The sequence below is a fragment of the Asparagus officinalis genome, chromosome 3 (assembly GCF_001876935.1).
Source record: "Asparagus officinalis chromosome 3, Aspof.V1, whole genome shotgun sequence".
NCBI lineage: Eukaryota > Viridiplantae > Streptophyta > Magnoliopsida > Asparagales > Asparagaceae > Asparagus > Asparagus officinalis.
The window spans coordinates 13,569,936-13,587,513 of record NC_033796.1 but is presented as its reverse complement, the minus strand read 5'-3'; the positions used below and the strand labels follow the sequence as shown (position 1 = coordinate 13,587,513).

The window sequence follows — 17,578 nt, the reverse complement described above, 5'->3', positions numbered from 1 at the left end:
CCCCCCCAACCCCCAATCCCTTCGTCTCCACCTCCCTCCTCAACATGTACACCCGCGCCAAGGGGGTCCCTTCCGCGCGCGCGGTCTTCGACTCCATGCCCCAGGAGTCGGTCGGGATGGTCATCACCGCCATGGTAATGATCACCTACTATGCGAAACCCGGCGATTTGGAGAGCGCGCGACAGATGTTTGAGCGAACGATCGGGCGAGATTGCGTCTGTTGGGACGCGATGATCGATGGGGTACGCAGAGCACGGGCGAGATTGCTATTCCCAGTAACATTTCTGTTGTATTTAATGTCCTCTATATATATATATATATATTTGTTTAGTAATCTTTGTCCTCTGAATTATGGTAAATAATTGAAAATTTTAGTGCTATAGTTGATGATGTTGGGGTTTAATTTAGCTGTCCGATATCATATTATCGGTCAATATCTAACGACAAACTTTACTGAATTATATTTGAAGCTTCTATTGTTAACTGAAGCGAAGGTGATTTAAGTAAAGCATCCGAAGTTGAGGCTATGTAAGTTTCTTGTTAGGCTTTCATTATTCACTAGTAGAAAACTGAGTATTGGCGACGGGGTATTAGCGACGGATTTGAAATCCGTCGCCAATACAAACATTGGCGACGGAACATTGGCGACGGGGTTTTTCCCGTCGCCAATGTTTGTATTGGCGACAGATTTCAATCCGTCGCCAATGTTTTCCTGTCGCCAAAATTCTATCCGTCGCCAATGTTCCGTTGCAAATACTTATTAGCGACAGATTCTATTCGTCGCCAATAAGTATTGACGACGAAAATGTTGCGTCGCCAATACATATTGGCGACGGAAGAGATCCGTCACCAATGTTTCGTCACCAATACTTATTAGCGACAGATTCGATCCGTCGCCAATACACATTGGCGATGAATTCGATCCGTCGCCAATAAGTATTGGCGACGGATTCGAGTCGTCGCCAATGTTCCGTCGCCAATACTTATTGGCGACGGATTCGAATACGTCGCCAATACTTATTGGCGATGAATCGAATCCGTTGCCAATGTCCTTCGCCATCGTAAAAAATTAACATTAGTGATTGATTATCCCATTGTTAATGAGTGGCCCCACAAAAAATTAAGAATTATTTTAATATTAGTCCCTCAAATCTATAATATTTTAAATGTAGTCCAATACTATTTTGTTCCACGCAGGTAGATGATAGCTTGAGAGCTGAGGACGTGGAAGTCTACTATGATCCAGGAAAGTTGTTTGGTGGCCTTCTCAAAGGCCCCCTGCTCCCCTCTAGCGTCGTCGTCGAGGAGGCTGTAGTCGTAACTTTGTCGCTGGAGGCATGTCCCTTCTTCAGGGAGAAGTGATATATGCTTCCTGAATTTGAATTTGCTTGTAGAACGAATCTAGTAGTTTTCTCGTTAATAAATGAATGGAATTAGTGGAAATACCTCTTGCTTGTTCAAAAATTAGTGGAATTAATGAGCAATATAAGAGGGTGGTTTTCTAGTCATATTTTTATACTTTCAAGAAAACCAATCTAAAGATAACCACTAACATGTAGAAAACTGAGCATTGAAGACGGGGTATTGGCGACAGATTTGAAATCCATCGCTAATACAAACATTTGCGATTGAAAGATACATATGTTATCAGATTCCTATGTTAAAATATTTTTAATTAATTAGGAATTCTATGTTCGTTTTAAATTTTATTTATTTTTATTCTTTATGCTAGTAGATTCGATGAACTCCACTACTCTTGGCTTCATTTACGGATGGACTTGAGCCTGTAAACATCATTAATGAATCTGAGAGGAGATAAATTAGATTTAATCACTAAAAACCGGATGAAAATAGTTTGGATAGAGTTCTCTTGGAGTTTTTCATAAGGTTAAGAGGAGAAAGAGCCGTCAAAATTGAGTTCGAGCGAATATGATATAACAGGTCCTTAGTTCGAACTCTTGGATCGCTACTACTTTCTTTTTTGTGAAATTTTTACATATATACCCAAGCATTGTATATATTTGTAAATACCCCCAAAGCATCATTTTACTAATTTCCCCCTCTAAATTGTCTTTTCCATTTAAGCTTATGTCTCAAATTGAACGAAGATTTAATGACCAAGAAAATCGAATACATATTTGGTTAATTTCTATTTGTTTATGAGTTTAATAACTAATAGATATTCATTTATTGTTAAATGAGATAGCGAATCAAATTTTATCGAATAGCTAGATGAATAATAACTAAACAGTTTATTGATTATTTGGTTCACTTCCACCCCTACCTCTATAGCTAGATGAATAATAACTAAACAGTTTATTGATTATTTGGTTCACTTCCACCCCTACCTCTAGGCTTATGAAACACCTCTACTATTATTGTTTAAGACGCATATATTGCTATTGTCTGAGAAAAGTTATTCCTAGGTATTCTACCCTGATACTAATGCTATAATAATTAACAATATGGTTTGTTATACATAAATTAAAAGTCAAGGGAAACTAGTAATAATGGTTAGATTTAAAAGAATATTTCTTTAAATATAACCGGTGTTAACCAGGGGACCTAATAGTAAATATTGTGATGATTGAGGGATGTAATAAAAATTTCCATAATTTGTGTGAGTAATTTTGAAATATTAAAGATAGCCAATCGGATTAATTTTGAAACGGGTTAACTTATCATACCAGAATTTATCATACCAGAACTTATCAACTAGGTCCAAACGGGTTAATTTTTTATAATTAAAAGTCAAGGAAAACTAGTAATAATAGTTAGATTTAAAAGAATATTTCTTTAAATATAACCGGTGTTAACCAGGGGACCTAATAGTAAATATTGTGATGATTTGAGGGATGCAATAGAAATTTCCAAGATTTGAGTGAGTAATTTTAAAATATTGAAGATAGCCAACAGGACTAATTTTTAAACGGGTTAACTTATCATACCAGAACTTATCATACCAGAACTTATCAACTAGGTCCAAACGGGTTAATTTTTTATAATTAAAAGTCAAGGAAAACTAGTAATAATAGTTAGATTTAAAAGAATATTTCTTTAAATATAACCGGTGTTAACCAGTGGACCTAATAGTAAATATTGTGATAATTTGAGGGATGTAATAGAAATTTCCATGATTTGAGTGAGTAATTTTAAAATATTGAAGATAGCCAATCAGACTAATTTTGAAATGGGTTAACTTATCATACCAGAACTTATCAACTAGATCCAAACGGGTTAACTTTTTATAATTAAAAGTCAAGGAAAACTAGTAATAATAGTTAGATTTAAAAGAATATTTCTTTAAATATAACCGGTGTTAACCAGGGGACCTAATAGTAAATATTGTGATGATTTGAGGGATGTAATAGAAATTTCCATGATTTGAGTGAGTAATTCTAAAATACCCCTAAAGTTTCATTATTTGCAGTTTACCCCCAAAACATGCAAAAAACCTAGAAATTTTCAAAAAAATTTCTTTACCTTCTAAAGTTGCAAGAAAACCCCCTAAAAGTTTTAGAATTTGCAATTACCCCTAAAAATTACAAAAAACCACCCTTAAGAGTTTTAGAAATTACAGTTTCCCCAGAATTTGCAATTACCCCTAAAAATTACAAAAAACCACCCTTAAGAGTTTTAGAAATTACAGTTTCCCCCCAAAAATTGCAGAACCCTCCTTAAATATTTCCTATATTTAAATTTAACCCCAAAACTATAGAAACCCCCCCTGAAAGTTTCATATTTTGTAAATTACACAACATATTGTAGAACACTCCTCCTCGAAAGTTTAGATTTTGCAATTTATAAAAGAATGCTAGGTTTCCCTTAGCTGAAGAAGAAGAACAGCTATAGTTTGACTGAGATTAGTTTTTCAATTTTCCATAAGAAGACAAGAAAATGATAGCAAAGAGGAGAAAAATATATATGACGGCAAAAAAGGATAAGAGTGTAGCATAGTAGAGAAAATAAAGAAACTAAATTAGCCATGGCTAAGATATTGTATAAAAATTTTAGGGCTTTTTATTTCTATTAAAGTGAGATAGTTGACTGAGAGTAGCGAGTGCCACGTGTCATAATTTGGTTGAGTTGAAGCATGCATTAATGGTACTCAATCAGGACAAATTTTCAAAACCATCCTATTTGCAATTTTATTCTAAAAAAACGATCTCTTTCAAAATTATTTGTAAAAACCAACCTGATTTCAGCCTCAGCGCTTTCTGGGTCGGTTTTTACAAAAAAAGTTCTAAAACTTCACGGGACTTCAAGTCCCGTGAAGTTTAATAGCTATTTTGTTAAGCTGCTAAACTTCACGGGACTTCAAGTCCCGTGAAGTTTAAAAGTTTAAAAAACTTCACTGGACTTGAAGTCCCGTGAACTTTTTTAACCTTTAAAAAAAACTTTCGTAACCCTTGAACGCGTAATACTCGATCCTCGAATAATAAAACCCCGGCAAAAACAGCAACGAGCCCAGAATCGCAAACGAGACCCCTAATTTTTCAAAAATCGCATCAAAATTGCACCAATCAAAAGGGTCATGTGATTGAAGTTAGGATTCCTTCTGAGCCCATTTGATGGCTTTCTAATTAAAAGAAGAGAGATTTGGTTAGGCGACTTGAGAGCTCCTCCTCTGATGAAATGGGTCCTGTAATGGCAAAAGCTCACTCCTTTCTTTGATTTTCTCAGGTGGGGAGCTGCAGAGCTTGGGTCTGCAATGAAAGTAGCAGCAGCTGAAGACATTGATGAAGATCCCTTTCTCTCTGAAAATTTTCCTCAAAGACTTCGAAGAAGGAAAATAACGAAGTTTTTCCCCCTTTGTTTTCTTTTCTTTGACCAGGTCGGAGATTGAGAATAAAATTTCAAAACCCCTCTTTGATCCACGTAAGCCATTAGAGAGAGAAGAGAGAGCAGGTGACAAGTTTTGTGGGGACTGGAGTAGCGAGCAAGAGAAAGCGGATGAGCACCTCGTTTTATATAATTTGAAACTTCACGGGACTTCAAGTCCCGTAAAATTTATCAGCTTAACAAAATAACTGCTAAACGTGAAGTTTCGGAACTTTTTTTGTAAAAACCAACCTGGTTTCAGCGCTGAGGCTGAAACCAGGTCGGTTTTTACAAATAATTTTGAAAGGGGCCGTTTTTAGGGAATAAAATTGCAAATAGGGTGGTTTTGAAAGTTTGTCTTACTCAATCAACATCCAAGAAGCTGTTTTTCCAATGATAAAGGTTGCACTGCCTCTCTCAACATAAATTTATGAACTCTAAATTACCAACAACCTAAACAAACTGAAAAATACACATTCGTACCAACGAAAATACGCAGCATACACCAAAGCCTTGTGACAATATGCACATCACAAACGCATACAAACATCCAAAGCTCCCTTCTAATTAAGCCCATTTGGCCATGATGGACATGCCCCCAGCGCCCAACAACACCGCGACGTACGCCCACAACTGCAACTTGACATTGCCTTGCAACTTCGGCCCCATGAAGTCGGCGGCGAGGAGATCCACCAACGCCATGTAGTGCAGTAGCCCCGCGGACGACGCGTTCAGCAGCCCGACCACGATGAGCGCTGTCGGGCTGTTGTCGCTGTACACGTTGGACAGCCCGATCCCGAGGGCGATCCCAAAGGGGGTCGTGGTGGAGAAGAAGAAGACTAGTATTGATTTCATCTTCATCCCGTATTCTGCCTGTAGTAAATATAAATTTGATATCAGAGCAACTCAGATTCAAATTAATTTAACTATATTATATTATTAACATATTTTGGAGACGGTGAGCGTGAATTGGTAAGTCACCTGGAGAATGCAACCGCCAAGGCCCATTCCTTCGAAGAGCTGGTGAAAGCAAAGGGCGGCAACGAGAGGTCTAATTGTGCAAGGATTTTGAGAAGCCCCCATTGACAGGCCAATTACTACAGAGTGAACAACAATTCCCATTTCTAGGACCTGCAAAAATAAATAAATAAATAAATAATAAAAGGGAAAAAAATGTTTAGATTTGAAAGGGCCCGTTTGGTTGGTTTCCTAAAATCAAAGAAAAGGAAATCGGTACAAGGAAATCAATAAAATAATATTTTTATCCATTTCCATCTCTAAAACTCACCCATAACATCCAATAAAATATTATTTTTATCCTCCAACTCATCTCATTTCATCTCCTCTCTTATCTTTAAAAATAAACCAAACACAAGAAATGTGTCACATCATCCAACTCATCACATCTCATCTTATCTCATTTTTAAAAATCACACACATCACCCAATAATATTGTGACAACTCATCTCATCTCATTAAACCTTCATTTTTATCTATTTCCTCAAAAAAAAAAAAAAACAAGAAATTGATTTCCTTAAGTATGTGTCACATCATCCAATAATATACCTCCAACTCATCTCATCTCATCTATTTTCTTATTTTTAAAAATGAACCAAACACAAGCAACCTCAAAACATCATCCAATAATATACCTCCAATTCATTTTCTTATTTTTTTTAACCAACCAAACAACCTCAAAATAAATTTTTTTTAAAAAATCACTCACATCATCCAATAATAAGGTGACAACTCATCTCATCTCATCTCCTATTCTATAATTTCCTTCTTTTTTAAACCAACCAAACAACATCAAAACAATTATTATAGGAAATAAGTTTCCTATTCTTTGATTTCCCTTTTTTTTTTTCGAAACGAACAACCCATAAGTAGATGTTTATCTAATACCTGTGTGTAATTTAAACTTCTTCGATCCCCTAGCTAATACCTTAATTATTACTTTGGTATGTCTATAATTCATAATACCTAACCAAAACAATTCTCAATTTATCAACATAAAAGATATAAGATTTTGTAATCATGCAGATTTCAAGAACGACTTCTCAAATAAGGGTAAGATATTAGATTTTTTTGCTTTGTAATATTTAACAAACAATACTGATTTTTGTAACATAAATAGATAAATAAAAAGTTTTTTTTTTAAATTTTCGTTTACTGCTTAAATAATGTCAACGAGAGTGTACGGCAATGCTCTAGATTCAATTCGAATCATAAGCGCATCAAATTCTCATCCCAAGCTTAAACTATATTACTCCCGTCAACTATGCCTCACTTGAAGTCTAGATGCCATCTTTCAAATATAAGTATTCGTCACACATCTCCAAACTAATTAACTGCACTATATCATATCTAAACTTTTAGTCCAAATTACAGCAAATTAAAATAAAAAAATCAAACGCCATGAATAACCTCACCTGCGCAATGATCCGATTTCTACGCAACCTCGACTCTTCACCATCCTTACCATCAACCATCAGCGCCCCGTGCCCGTGCCCGTGTCCATGCCCGTGCACAATCTCATTCCCAAGCGGACTCTCACAATCCACAACCTCAACAATCCCGCTCCCCTTACTACCACTCTTCCCCTTATAAAAAGTCAGCATCAGCGAATCCACCATCAGCGTAAACACCGCCGACAGCATCGCGACGAACGCCGTAAAAGGAAACTTTCTCCAAGGGCTCTCCGGCAGGCATGGCGAGCTGAGGTTATCGAATGAGTCGGGCAACACGTGCATGTAGCCCGTAGCAAGAATCACGCCGGATGCAAACGCCTTGACGAGGGCGAAGAGGTTGCGGTCTGGGCTCAGCGCGGGGATCGAGCGGGTGAAGAGCGGGAGGCAGACGCCGATCATGCTCGAGATTAGGATCGTAGCTATCGCGATCAGTTTGAGCTTCAGGGCCTTGGGTTTGTCGTAGCATTCGCCGCGAGAGGGAGCGCTGCATTCGTTGGCGGCGAAAGAAATGGTGGAGGAGATTAGGAGGAGGAGGAGGAGGAGGAGCGTTGAAGAGTTAGAGGCCATGGCTCGTTCTTGATGCTGAGAGAGGGTGAGGTTGGAGTTGAGATTTATAGAGGGAGATTTTAGCCTTGTGTTGGATATTTAACATGCGGCTTGTTAGCATGTGTAGGCATGCAGCCATGTTGCGGCAAATTAAGACTTTGGACTTGGTCTGGTTCGATAAAGGATATATTAAGAATGAGGAATTTAAGAAATCATCTGGTTAAGTATCACATTGCAATGTAACTAAATTTGTTGACCTTTTAGATGAGATTCTAGATAAATTAATACACTAAATAAGGCTAAATCATCAGATTGGAATATTCTAACCATTTTCCAATATAAGGTACTTATTTTTGCCCTAGCGTCAATATTATCATTAGGGCCCAAGTTAAAATACCATGCTAATGTAAAAGAAGAAATAAACACCTTATTGGAAAATATGATCAAATTAGAATACCAATCTGGTAATTTAGCGCACACTAAATCCTAGCGTTTTGCAATAAGCCCTCAATAACTTTTGGATTTGGAGAAAACCCACAATAAGTTTTCACATTTTGCGGATAATCCCCATAAATTAGAACGAAAAACAATAGAAAATTTGCTTGGAAGGACAATTTCAAAAAAAAAAAAGGGTTGGGGACCCAATCTGGGTGCAAACAAGAGGAGAAGTAGAGAACGAATGACAAAAGTCAGGAGATCTCTAATTTTAAGTCAACTGAGTTACATGTAGCGATATTCTAACAATGTTAGGCTTGAGAGTTTTCTACAAAAGTTACTAGAGGTTTAGTGCGATTTTGAAAGTTATAAGGTTTCACTACAAAGCACTGAAAGTTCGGGGGGTTTGTGTAATTTACCATCAAATTTATATTAGTCGCTGAAGTTGGAAAGGAGAGAATTATCATGATTTTTTATAGGGAAAAATGCTTCCAGCCCCCAAAAGCCAAGAGAACGTGCTTCCCACCCTTAAGATTTTGTCAACGGGTGTTTTGCCCCCAAAAATAAAGATTCTGTTCTCTAATCCCCCAAAACACAAAACCCAAGAGATTAAAATATGTACCATAATACACTTCTCTCTCTCTCTCTTTCTTTTTTTATTAAAATATGATGAGGATTATTTTATTATTTTTGTTTTCTCTCTCTCTTTATCATGATGTACTGAGATGATAGTTGGAATGATCGATGAAGATTATTTTATTATTTTTATTTTTTATTATTTTTGTTGTTTGTATTGGGAGATTGTTAAAGTTACATGTTAATTGTTAAGGTTACGAGTTAATTGTTAATGTTACGGGTCAATTATTAAGGTTATGGATCCTCTCTCTCTCTATATATATATATCATGATGTTACTTTGATGATATTAAAATGATTGAAGATGATTATTATTTTATTATTTTAGTTTTTATTCTTTTCGTATTTTTAGAATATTCGTTGTTAAGGATAATGGTTGGTTGTAAAAGTTATGCATTGATTGTTAAGGTTACGGGTTGATTGTTAAGGTTACGAGTTTGTTATCAATGTTATGGGTTTGTTGTGTAGGTTATGGATTTGTTGTTAAGGTTACGGTTTTAATTGTTAATGTTACGAGTTTAATTGTTAATTGTTAAGGATAATGGTTGGTTGTAAAGGTTATGCATTGGTTGTGAATGTTACGAGTTGGTTGGTTGTAAAGGTTATACATTGGTTGTGAAGGTTACAAACAATTAACTTGTAATCTTTTTTTTAAGGTTACGGGTTGACGTCGGTCTGTGGGAGGAGACGGGACATGGAGGACGCCGTATCGATCCGACCCGATTTTGTCGAGGGAAGCTCGGCGGTTGCTGGGAAGTTTCACTTCTTTGGAGTCTTTGATGGCCATGGATGCTCTCATGTAAGCTAGCTTCTAAAATTCAAATCCTATTATCCTCTATTCGCCACGTGTTTTTTTTACTCGGAAGCCACTTGGGAACTAATATTTTCAAATTTGCAACTCGATAGGGCGGTTTAATTACCGTTAAAAATCATACGTCTTGTTAACTGAAGGTTACGGGTTTAATTGTTAAAGTTAATGATTTAATTGTTATGCATTGATTGTGAATGTTACAGATTGGTTGGTTGTAAATGTTATGCATTGGTTGTGAAGGTTACGGGTTTGTTGTTAAGGTTATGGGTTTGTTGTGTAGGTTACGGGTTAATTGTTAAGGTTATGAGTTTAATTGTTAAGGTTACGTGTTTAATTGTTAAGGTTACGGGTTTAATTATTAAGGTTACAAGAGAGAGAGAAGGGATCCATAACCTTAATAATTGACCCGTAAACTTAACAATTAAACCCGTAACCTTAACAATTAAACCCGTAACCTTAACAATTGACCCGTAACCTTAATAATTGACCCGTAACCTTAACAATTGACCCGTAACCTTAACAATTAAACCTGTAACCTTAACAATTGACACGTAACCTTAACAATTAAACCCGTAACCTTAATAATTAAACTTGTAACCTTAACAATTGACCAGTAACATTAACAATTAAACCGTAACCTTAACAATTAAACCCGTAACCTTAACAATTAAACCGCAACCTTAACAATTAAACTCGTAACCTTAACAATTAAACCCATAACCTTAATAATTAAACCATAACCTTAACAATTAAATCGTAACCTTAACAATTAAACTCGTAACCTTAATAATTAAACCGTAACCTTAACAATTAAACCCGTAACCGTAATAATTAAACACGTAACCTTAAAAATTAAACTCGTAACCTTAACAATTAAACCGTAACCTTAACAATTAAACCATAACTGTAACAATTAAACTCGTAACCTTAATAATTAAACCCGTAACCTTAATAATTAAACTCGTAACCTTAACAGTTAAACTCGTAACCTTAACAATTAAACCCGTAACCTTAACAACAAATCCGTAACCTACATAACAAACCCATAACCTTAACAACAAACCCGTAACCTTAACAACCAACCCGTAACATTAATAATCAATGCATAACCTTTACAACCAACCATTATCCTTAACAACGAATATTCTAAAAATACAAAAAGAATAAAAAACGAAATAATAAAATAATAATCATCTTTAATCATTTTAATATCATCAAAGTAACATCATGATAGAGAGAGAAAGAGAGGATCCATAACCTTAATAATTGACCCGTAACATTAACAATTAATTCGTAACATTAACAATTAACTCGTAACTTTAACAATCTCCCAATACAAACAACAAAAATAATAAAAAATAAAAAATAATAAAATAATCATTCGTAACTTTAACAATCTCCCAATACAAACAACAAAAATAATAAAAAATAAAAAATAATAAAATAATCATCATCAATCATTTCAACTATCATCTCAGTACATCATGATAAAGAGAGAGAGAAAACGAAAATAATAAAATAATCATCATCATATTTTAATAGAAAAGAAAGAGAGAGAGAGAGAGAAGGATATTATGGTCTTCACATATTTCAATCTCTTGGGTTTTGTGTTTTAGGGGCTCAGAGAACAGAATCTTTTATTTTTAGGGGTAAAACACCCGTTGACAAAGTCTTGGAGGAGGGAAACACATTTTCTTGGTTTTTGAGGGCCGGAAGCATTTTTCCCTTTTTTTATATAGGTTTTTTTCGGTAATCATGCAAAGAAATACGGACTTGAACACTCCAAATGTGCTCATCAAAAGGACACCTTATTTTATTTTTTCATAGTTTTTATTCTTGATAAATTAAAATATATTATCTAATTTTATAATGTGTATAATTCTTTATGTCACAATTTTAATGAGGCCGACTAACCGTTAGTTGGGTTGTTAGCAAACAACATCACTGCCCTTAAAAATACATACTGACTTATTTCCCGGTTTACCCTCACAGGTAAGCTTATTTCTATGAATTTATATTTGAGACGATTTAGATTTTCCTAACTGATGAGGGTATCGTGGGAATGATCTCTCACTATCTCAGCGGATGCGGCACTATGTGCATTGTACTTGCTCATGACTCATGAGTCCTTTCCTGTACGCTGGGGAATTGCGGAGTGTACGAGCCATGGCTAAGATATTAAGTTGACTTTTGTAGAAGGGAATCTATTCATAGTAATTAAAGTGTACCCTTTTGGAGAGAGTTGTCTTTCTCATGGAAAAAACGGCAAAGACAAGTGATTTATTATTGATGCATGACTTCATCCAAGTACTTAATTGTGAGTTAATTTTATATTGGATATAAATTATAGTAATCATCAAGTTTGTCAATGATAAGCATATCCATTGTACTTAGGGTTGTCCAAAAAGCCCGCGGTCCGGGCTCGGCCCGGCGCCCGGCCCGGGTTTTGCCCGGATGCCCGGGCCAGGCCCGGGTCGGTTTTTCAGAAATCGGTCCGGACCCGGGTCCGGCCCGGAACAGTGCCGGGGCGGGCACGAGATTCGGGCCGGCGGGCCGCCCGGGCCCGGGACTGGCCCGGATGAAACGGTCAACAGAAGGTGACCGTTTGTGGTAAACGGTCATATTGATGTTTTGACCGTTTTGCCCCCAACAACGGTAAAAAAACGATCAAAATGTGAGATTTTTTGGGTCATTTGCCTAGGGGTCTGCCTTTATAAATAGATGATGGTTTTCACTTCTTCTACTCACACCAAAACTCTTCTATTTCTCTCTAATACTCTCTTATACAATATTATAGTCTCTTATAATCTATTATATTTTCTAATACTTCCATCAAATGGCTTCTGGATCTGAATATGAAGAGCAAAATCTATCTCCTACTGATCCAGAAATGAGTCCTCCTACAATAACTCCTCCTCCAACCAGTGTTAATCCTAAATCTGGTGGCGACTGTTTGGTTCAAAAGTCGCTGCTGTGGAATTCATTATAACTTTGTTCGATTACAATAAATTCGAAAGAATAATCTTTTTATAAGACTTTTTCTACACAACAAAACAAAAATTACAACTCTTGAGAAACAAACACGAAAATCGTCTATCAATTCTCGTTTTCGTGGGACTTTGCCTGTGCCGGGAACGCTTTGGTTCGTGGACCGCCGATTCACAGATCGTGAAGAGGGGGCTTATGATTCTAACTTCGTTATCGAAGTAGAAATTGAAACGATATCTTATCGAAGTAAGATAGTCGTTCTTCTTAAAATCAAGTCGAAGCTTAATTTCAAGGCGTTGCAAGAAAAGAACTCAAATCTCTGCTCTCTCTGCTCTGGAATGCTCTAACAAATGCTCGATCCTCGTCAGAAGTGACCCTAGGGGGGTATTTATAGCCTCAAGGGTCAGTAACTGCAAAAACTTAACAATCGAAGAAGTCAGTACGGCGAGACAGTGTTTACTGTCTCGCTGGGCGAGACAGCGTTTGCTGTCTCGACCCGCGAGACAGTAAATTTGCTGTCTCGCTCAGCGAGACAGTAAATGCTGTCTCGGAAAATGGCAGTTTCTCGCTGTAACTATTCTCTCACGTTTCAAACTCCGTTATTTTGGCAGTTATCCACGTGATTTTCGCCCATGATGTTTCCCACGTCCCTTGGCAGTTAATGGACACGTGTAGGGCAGTTACAAATGTAGTTTTGACTATTTCAACACTGTCTCGCTGGCGAGACAGCAAAGACTGTCTCGCTGGCGAGACAGCAAAGACTGTCTCGCTGGCGAGACAGTTCATACTTGTTTTGATTTTTCCAAAACAGTATGAAATCCTTTCTTGTGAATTTTTGAGTGATCTTCTCTATGCTTGGGATATCTATTAGCATTTTTTGACGCCTACAGATACCCCCTCCAAAGTATTCCAGACTCATTCTTTTATAGAGGAGCATGGGATACTTTGGATAAGATAGATTTTACTTACGATCCCTTCAATGCTTGGCTGAATAGATCGTATGAAAGGACTTGTAAATGGCTTCAATGTTTAACCTCTTCTGCTGTTAGTCTATCCAGTTCTTCGTAGAATAGCTAACGTTCTCCCGGCGTCGCGTTTATCGCTTGACCGTTGTCGAGATCTTGAATTGAAGTTGATACTTGCTCTTGTGAATTCAGCGTTTACCATTGAATTGGTATATCCATTGAGAATTCCTCAGGTTATCCTTAAGAATATTCAGATTAATATTCTCCAGAAACTTCCTGTTGAGGGTGGGAATACAGTTTAGACTCGTGTACCCATTGGAGTATTCCACTGTTCCATAGTGCAAAACAGAAAAGTTTACTGTCTCGCTCGGCGAGACAGAGTTTTCTGTCTCGCTGGGCGAGACAGTGTTTTCTGTCTCGCTCGGCGAGACAGAGTTGTCTGTCTCGCTCAGCGAGACAGAGTTTCCTGTCTCGCCCGGCTGCTATATAAGTCGGGACTTAGGGTTTTAGGGTTTTTTACGTCGGATTTTGGCGATTTTTTGGGCGATTCTTGGGCGATTTTCGACCAGTTTTCTTCTATTTCTTCTCCTCTTTGTTGCCGACTTGGGAGGTGCTCTTGTTTGGGAAGATTTCACTCAGATTTCAAAGGTTTGTTCTTCCCCTTTTCTCCAAAATTTTGACTCTCCTTCAACTGTGACTGTGCATGCATCATTTCGGTTGTATTTGTCCTATTTTTTGTCGATTTCATGTTCAAAATCTTAACCTTCCTCTTGGATTTCAATGTAGATCACATACTCATCATGTCGCCACGTAGAGCTCGAGGGAAGGGAATCCGACCGACTGTTCAGAGCCCTGAGGAGGCTGCCCCTGCTGCACCCTCACGTGGAGGTATATTTCTTTCACCTTTTCACGAATTTAAATATTGTATTTCGTCCATTCCATATGTATGTTCCTATTTTTGCTTGCAGATCCTCGTTTGTATCCTTTGAGGTACCTTCGAGAAGAGCCGGTATCCTCCTTTGAGGGGATCGACGCTTAAAAGTGTTTGTTTTGCTTTGACAAAACACACTTCATAATACACAGGGGCGATTTTACATCATCCCATATGTATTGAAAGGTTTTGGTATGCCGTTATAATGCCCGCATACCTCCTTTATACATATGGTGGATAGAAAATCGTCACACCTGTTATGAGATAACGACTATATCTTATAGAATGAGATATACCGTTTTTCTCTAAAATTTTAGGATGACACTTACACAATTTATGTGTATGCCTCTTTTATCAGTCCGATTTCCTTCTACCACATTTACTGCTGATGTGATTACTGGCCGGAGTAGCGTGACCCACTCTTATTACGAGGGGATCCCGTTAATTGAATCCTCTCCCCAGTTTAAATCTGATTATAGTGGAAGTGATAGAGAATTAATCCAGCGAGGTAGTTGTCGTGTTCTACGACGATTAATCACAGATGCGCCCTTGATCTCGGAGCAAGACTCGAATCAATGCATAAGGAAGCCAGATTTCTTATTTGGTGACTCGGTAAAAGATCCGAAGATTGCTTTCTGCCAGCCTGCGCAATGGTTGCACCAGAATGGGTCCTCATTCTTATATCTGCCTTTTATCCCCCGGGATCACTCACTATTAATGTTCAGGAATCTATCAGTTGGACGTGAGATGTTCTGGAAGTTGACTGAAAATCACGAGCGTATTCATTGTGGTTTTATTGGGAAGGAAGCCAACCCAGGCTCCAGTGAAAGAGCTCATGTGCGGGGGCTTCATCCGGGTATCTTGGGACAAGATAATATACCTCAGAATGAAAAGATAGTGCAAGCCAACACCGTGAAGAACCGGTTAGCGGCAGCGGGCAAAAGATTACCCAAAGAGACTTTTAGATGCTATGGATGGGTCCATTATTCTGGGGACAAATGGTGGTGGACCAGGATGACCCGATATGTGTTAAACCGCTTTGGGCGAGAGTTAGCAGAATTAGGGTTAGATGTCCCGATTCGTGCCACCATGCATGGCCTACAGAGTAGTGTAGGTCATTTCCTCTGCTTGTTCGAGATCTATAACCCGGACACTAATACATTCTTTACCAAGAACGGGGAACTCGGATTACCACTGCATGAAATGATGCAGGTGTCTGGTTTGCCTATGGGCGATGTTCCCTATCAAGAGTTCTTTCCAACTAGCAATCAGCTGAACAAGATGAAAGATAGCTCAACTGTGACTCATGATACTTTATGGGAATTGACTTGCCATTATCATATAGCCATGGCCGAGATGGAGCCCAAAGCCAGAAAGAAATCTCCTCAGGTCAGCTTAAAACAATTCGCTGACTACCTCTTCAAGAACCTGGATGTCCGTTCGGCAGATGTGTGCGGATTGTCTCCTTTGAGTACGGATGAAATTAACCGTCTGTTAGAGAAAACCAACGCGCAATCTTATACTTCGCGCTCAGAAGATGGATTTTTGCACGGCACTAAGTTCCGCTCTTATCTGTGGCAAGCTGGTGTTCCGATTAGCCCTACTGCTCTGCTGGCGGGTTTTCTAGCCTTATGGTTAAAGAGATGTGTAGTTCCTCATCAGTCGATACGGTCGACCGAACTCTGATACAAATCAGGACGGTCGACCGCCAGGAATATCGGTCGACCGACCAGACATCGCGGTCGACCGAAAAATGACGCGGTCGACCGAAATCAAATAGCGGTCGACCGAATAAATGACGCGGTCGACCGAAGCCCTGACTCGAGCTCAGCGGTCGACCGCGTCGGTCGACCGCCGAGCGAACAGAACCCTACCTGGGTTCTGTCAGCTGCTAAAACCTGGAACCAAAGATTTCGATAACATGGGTATTTGATAAAAATGGGATCATACTGAAAATACACAACCAAAACCAAAGTTTGAAATCTATATTTTCAAGATCTTAAATCCATGAGAAACAAATCCAAATCGTTTTAAAAGCTGTAAAGATGTTTGAAACTCTTTTAGGCAAAAACTCAGATCTAGATCTTCTTTAACAGGGCATGGGTGAGTTTTGACAACATATTAAGCCCCAAACCCATATTCTAGGCTATAGTAAACTATTAGCTAAACAAAGATACGAATTTGGCTCCATAAATCCAATAAAAACTCAGTTCTTGATGTTTAAACCAAAAGGGGTGGGGGTTGGGCGAGAAATTACTCGCCTTGGTTGCTGATAATGCCCTAGATCTGTAAGATGTTGATCCCCTTCGCTGAAAACCCACGATCTGCCGAAAATCCCCAAGGACTGCTCCCAGATTGCCAAAATCCAGTTAGGGTTTTGAGGAAGAAGAGAGGGGGCTAGGGTTTACGTTTGGGGCTGAGGAGATCTCTCCTGGGTTGAGTTGGTATAAATACCAACTCCCCAACCCGACCCGAAACCCAAAACCCAACAACTAAAAACCCGAAACCAAAACCTGGTAATCTCTCTGATCGCTGATCGGTCGACCGCGCCGGTCGACCGCGCCGGTCGACCGATCAGCACAAAAATGCCTGCTGATGGCATTTTACCTGCTGATCGCCAACTCACTCAATTTCTCTCACTTGCAGACACCTGCTGGGCTCCCAAACTCTGATACACATATATATCTTATGCTTATATAGTTATTTATCACAAGGGAAATATCTACTATTACTAATTCACACATATATATACATATATACATTATAGAAATTTTTCGGGGTTTTACAGCTATAGTGTAGGCGTTAAAAATTCTATAGTGTAGGCGTTAAAAATTAAGACTGAATAAATGTTTATCTGCAACATGTTTATTCAATAAATGGTTGAAGAGAGAAAATAAAATCTAACTACAAGTATAGAAATAAATCTAAACTAATAAGCAATAAAAGAAATTACAAAAAAGAAATAAAAGAGAAAA

The 17,578-nt window shown here is 38.0% G+C and overlaps 2 protein-coding genes across 2 annotated transcripts in view; one reads left to right on the top strand and one right to left on the bottom strand.

The window, feature by feature from the left end:
- On the bottom strand, nucleotides 5,202-7,876 carry LOC109833080 (fe(2+) transport protein 1-like). The gene is made up of 3 exons (XM_020400633.1): nucleotides 7,254-7,876; nucleotides 5,803-5,952; nucleotides 5,202-5,694 (listed from the first exon to the last, which is right to left on the bottom strand). The coding sequence occupies exons 1-3, from the start codon at nucleotides 7,857-7,859 to the stop codon at nucleotides 5,389-5,391; spliced, it is 1,062 nt and encodes a 353-aa protein (XP_020256222.1). The 5' UTR covers nucleotides 7,860-7,876; the 3' UTR covers nucleotides 5,202-5,388.
- LOC109834647 (transcription factor MYB6-like) overlaps nucleotides 9,603-17,578 on the top strand; it is an 11,972-nt gene continuing 3,996 nt past the window's right edge. Inside the window, exon 1 of the mRNA XM_020402678.1 lies at nucleotides 9,603-9,707. Within this exon, the coding sequence (XP_020258267.1) occupies nucleotides 9,603-9,707 (105 nt within the window). The remainder of the gene's footprint in view (nucleotides 9,708-17,578) is intronic.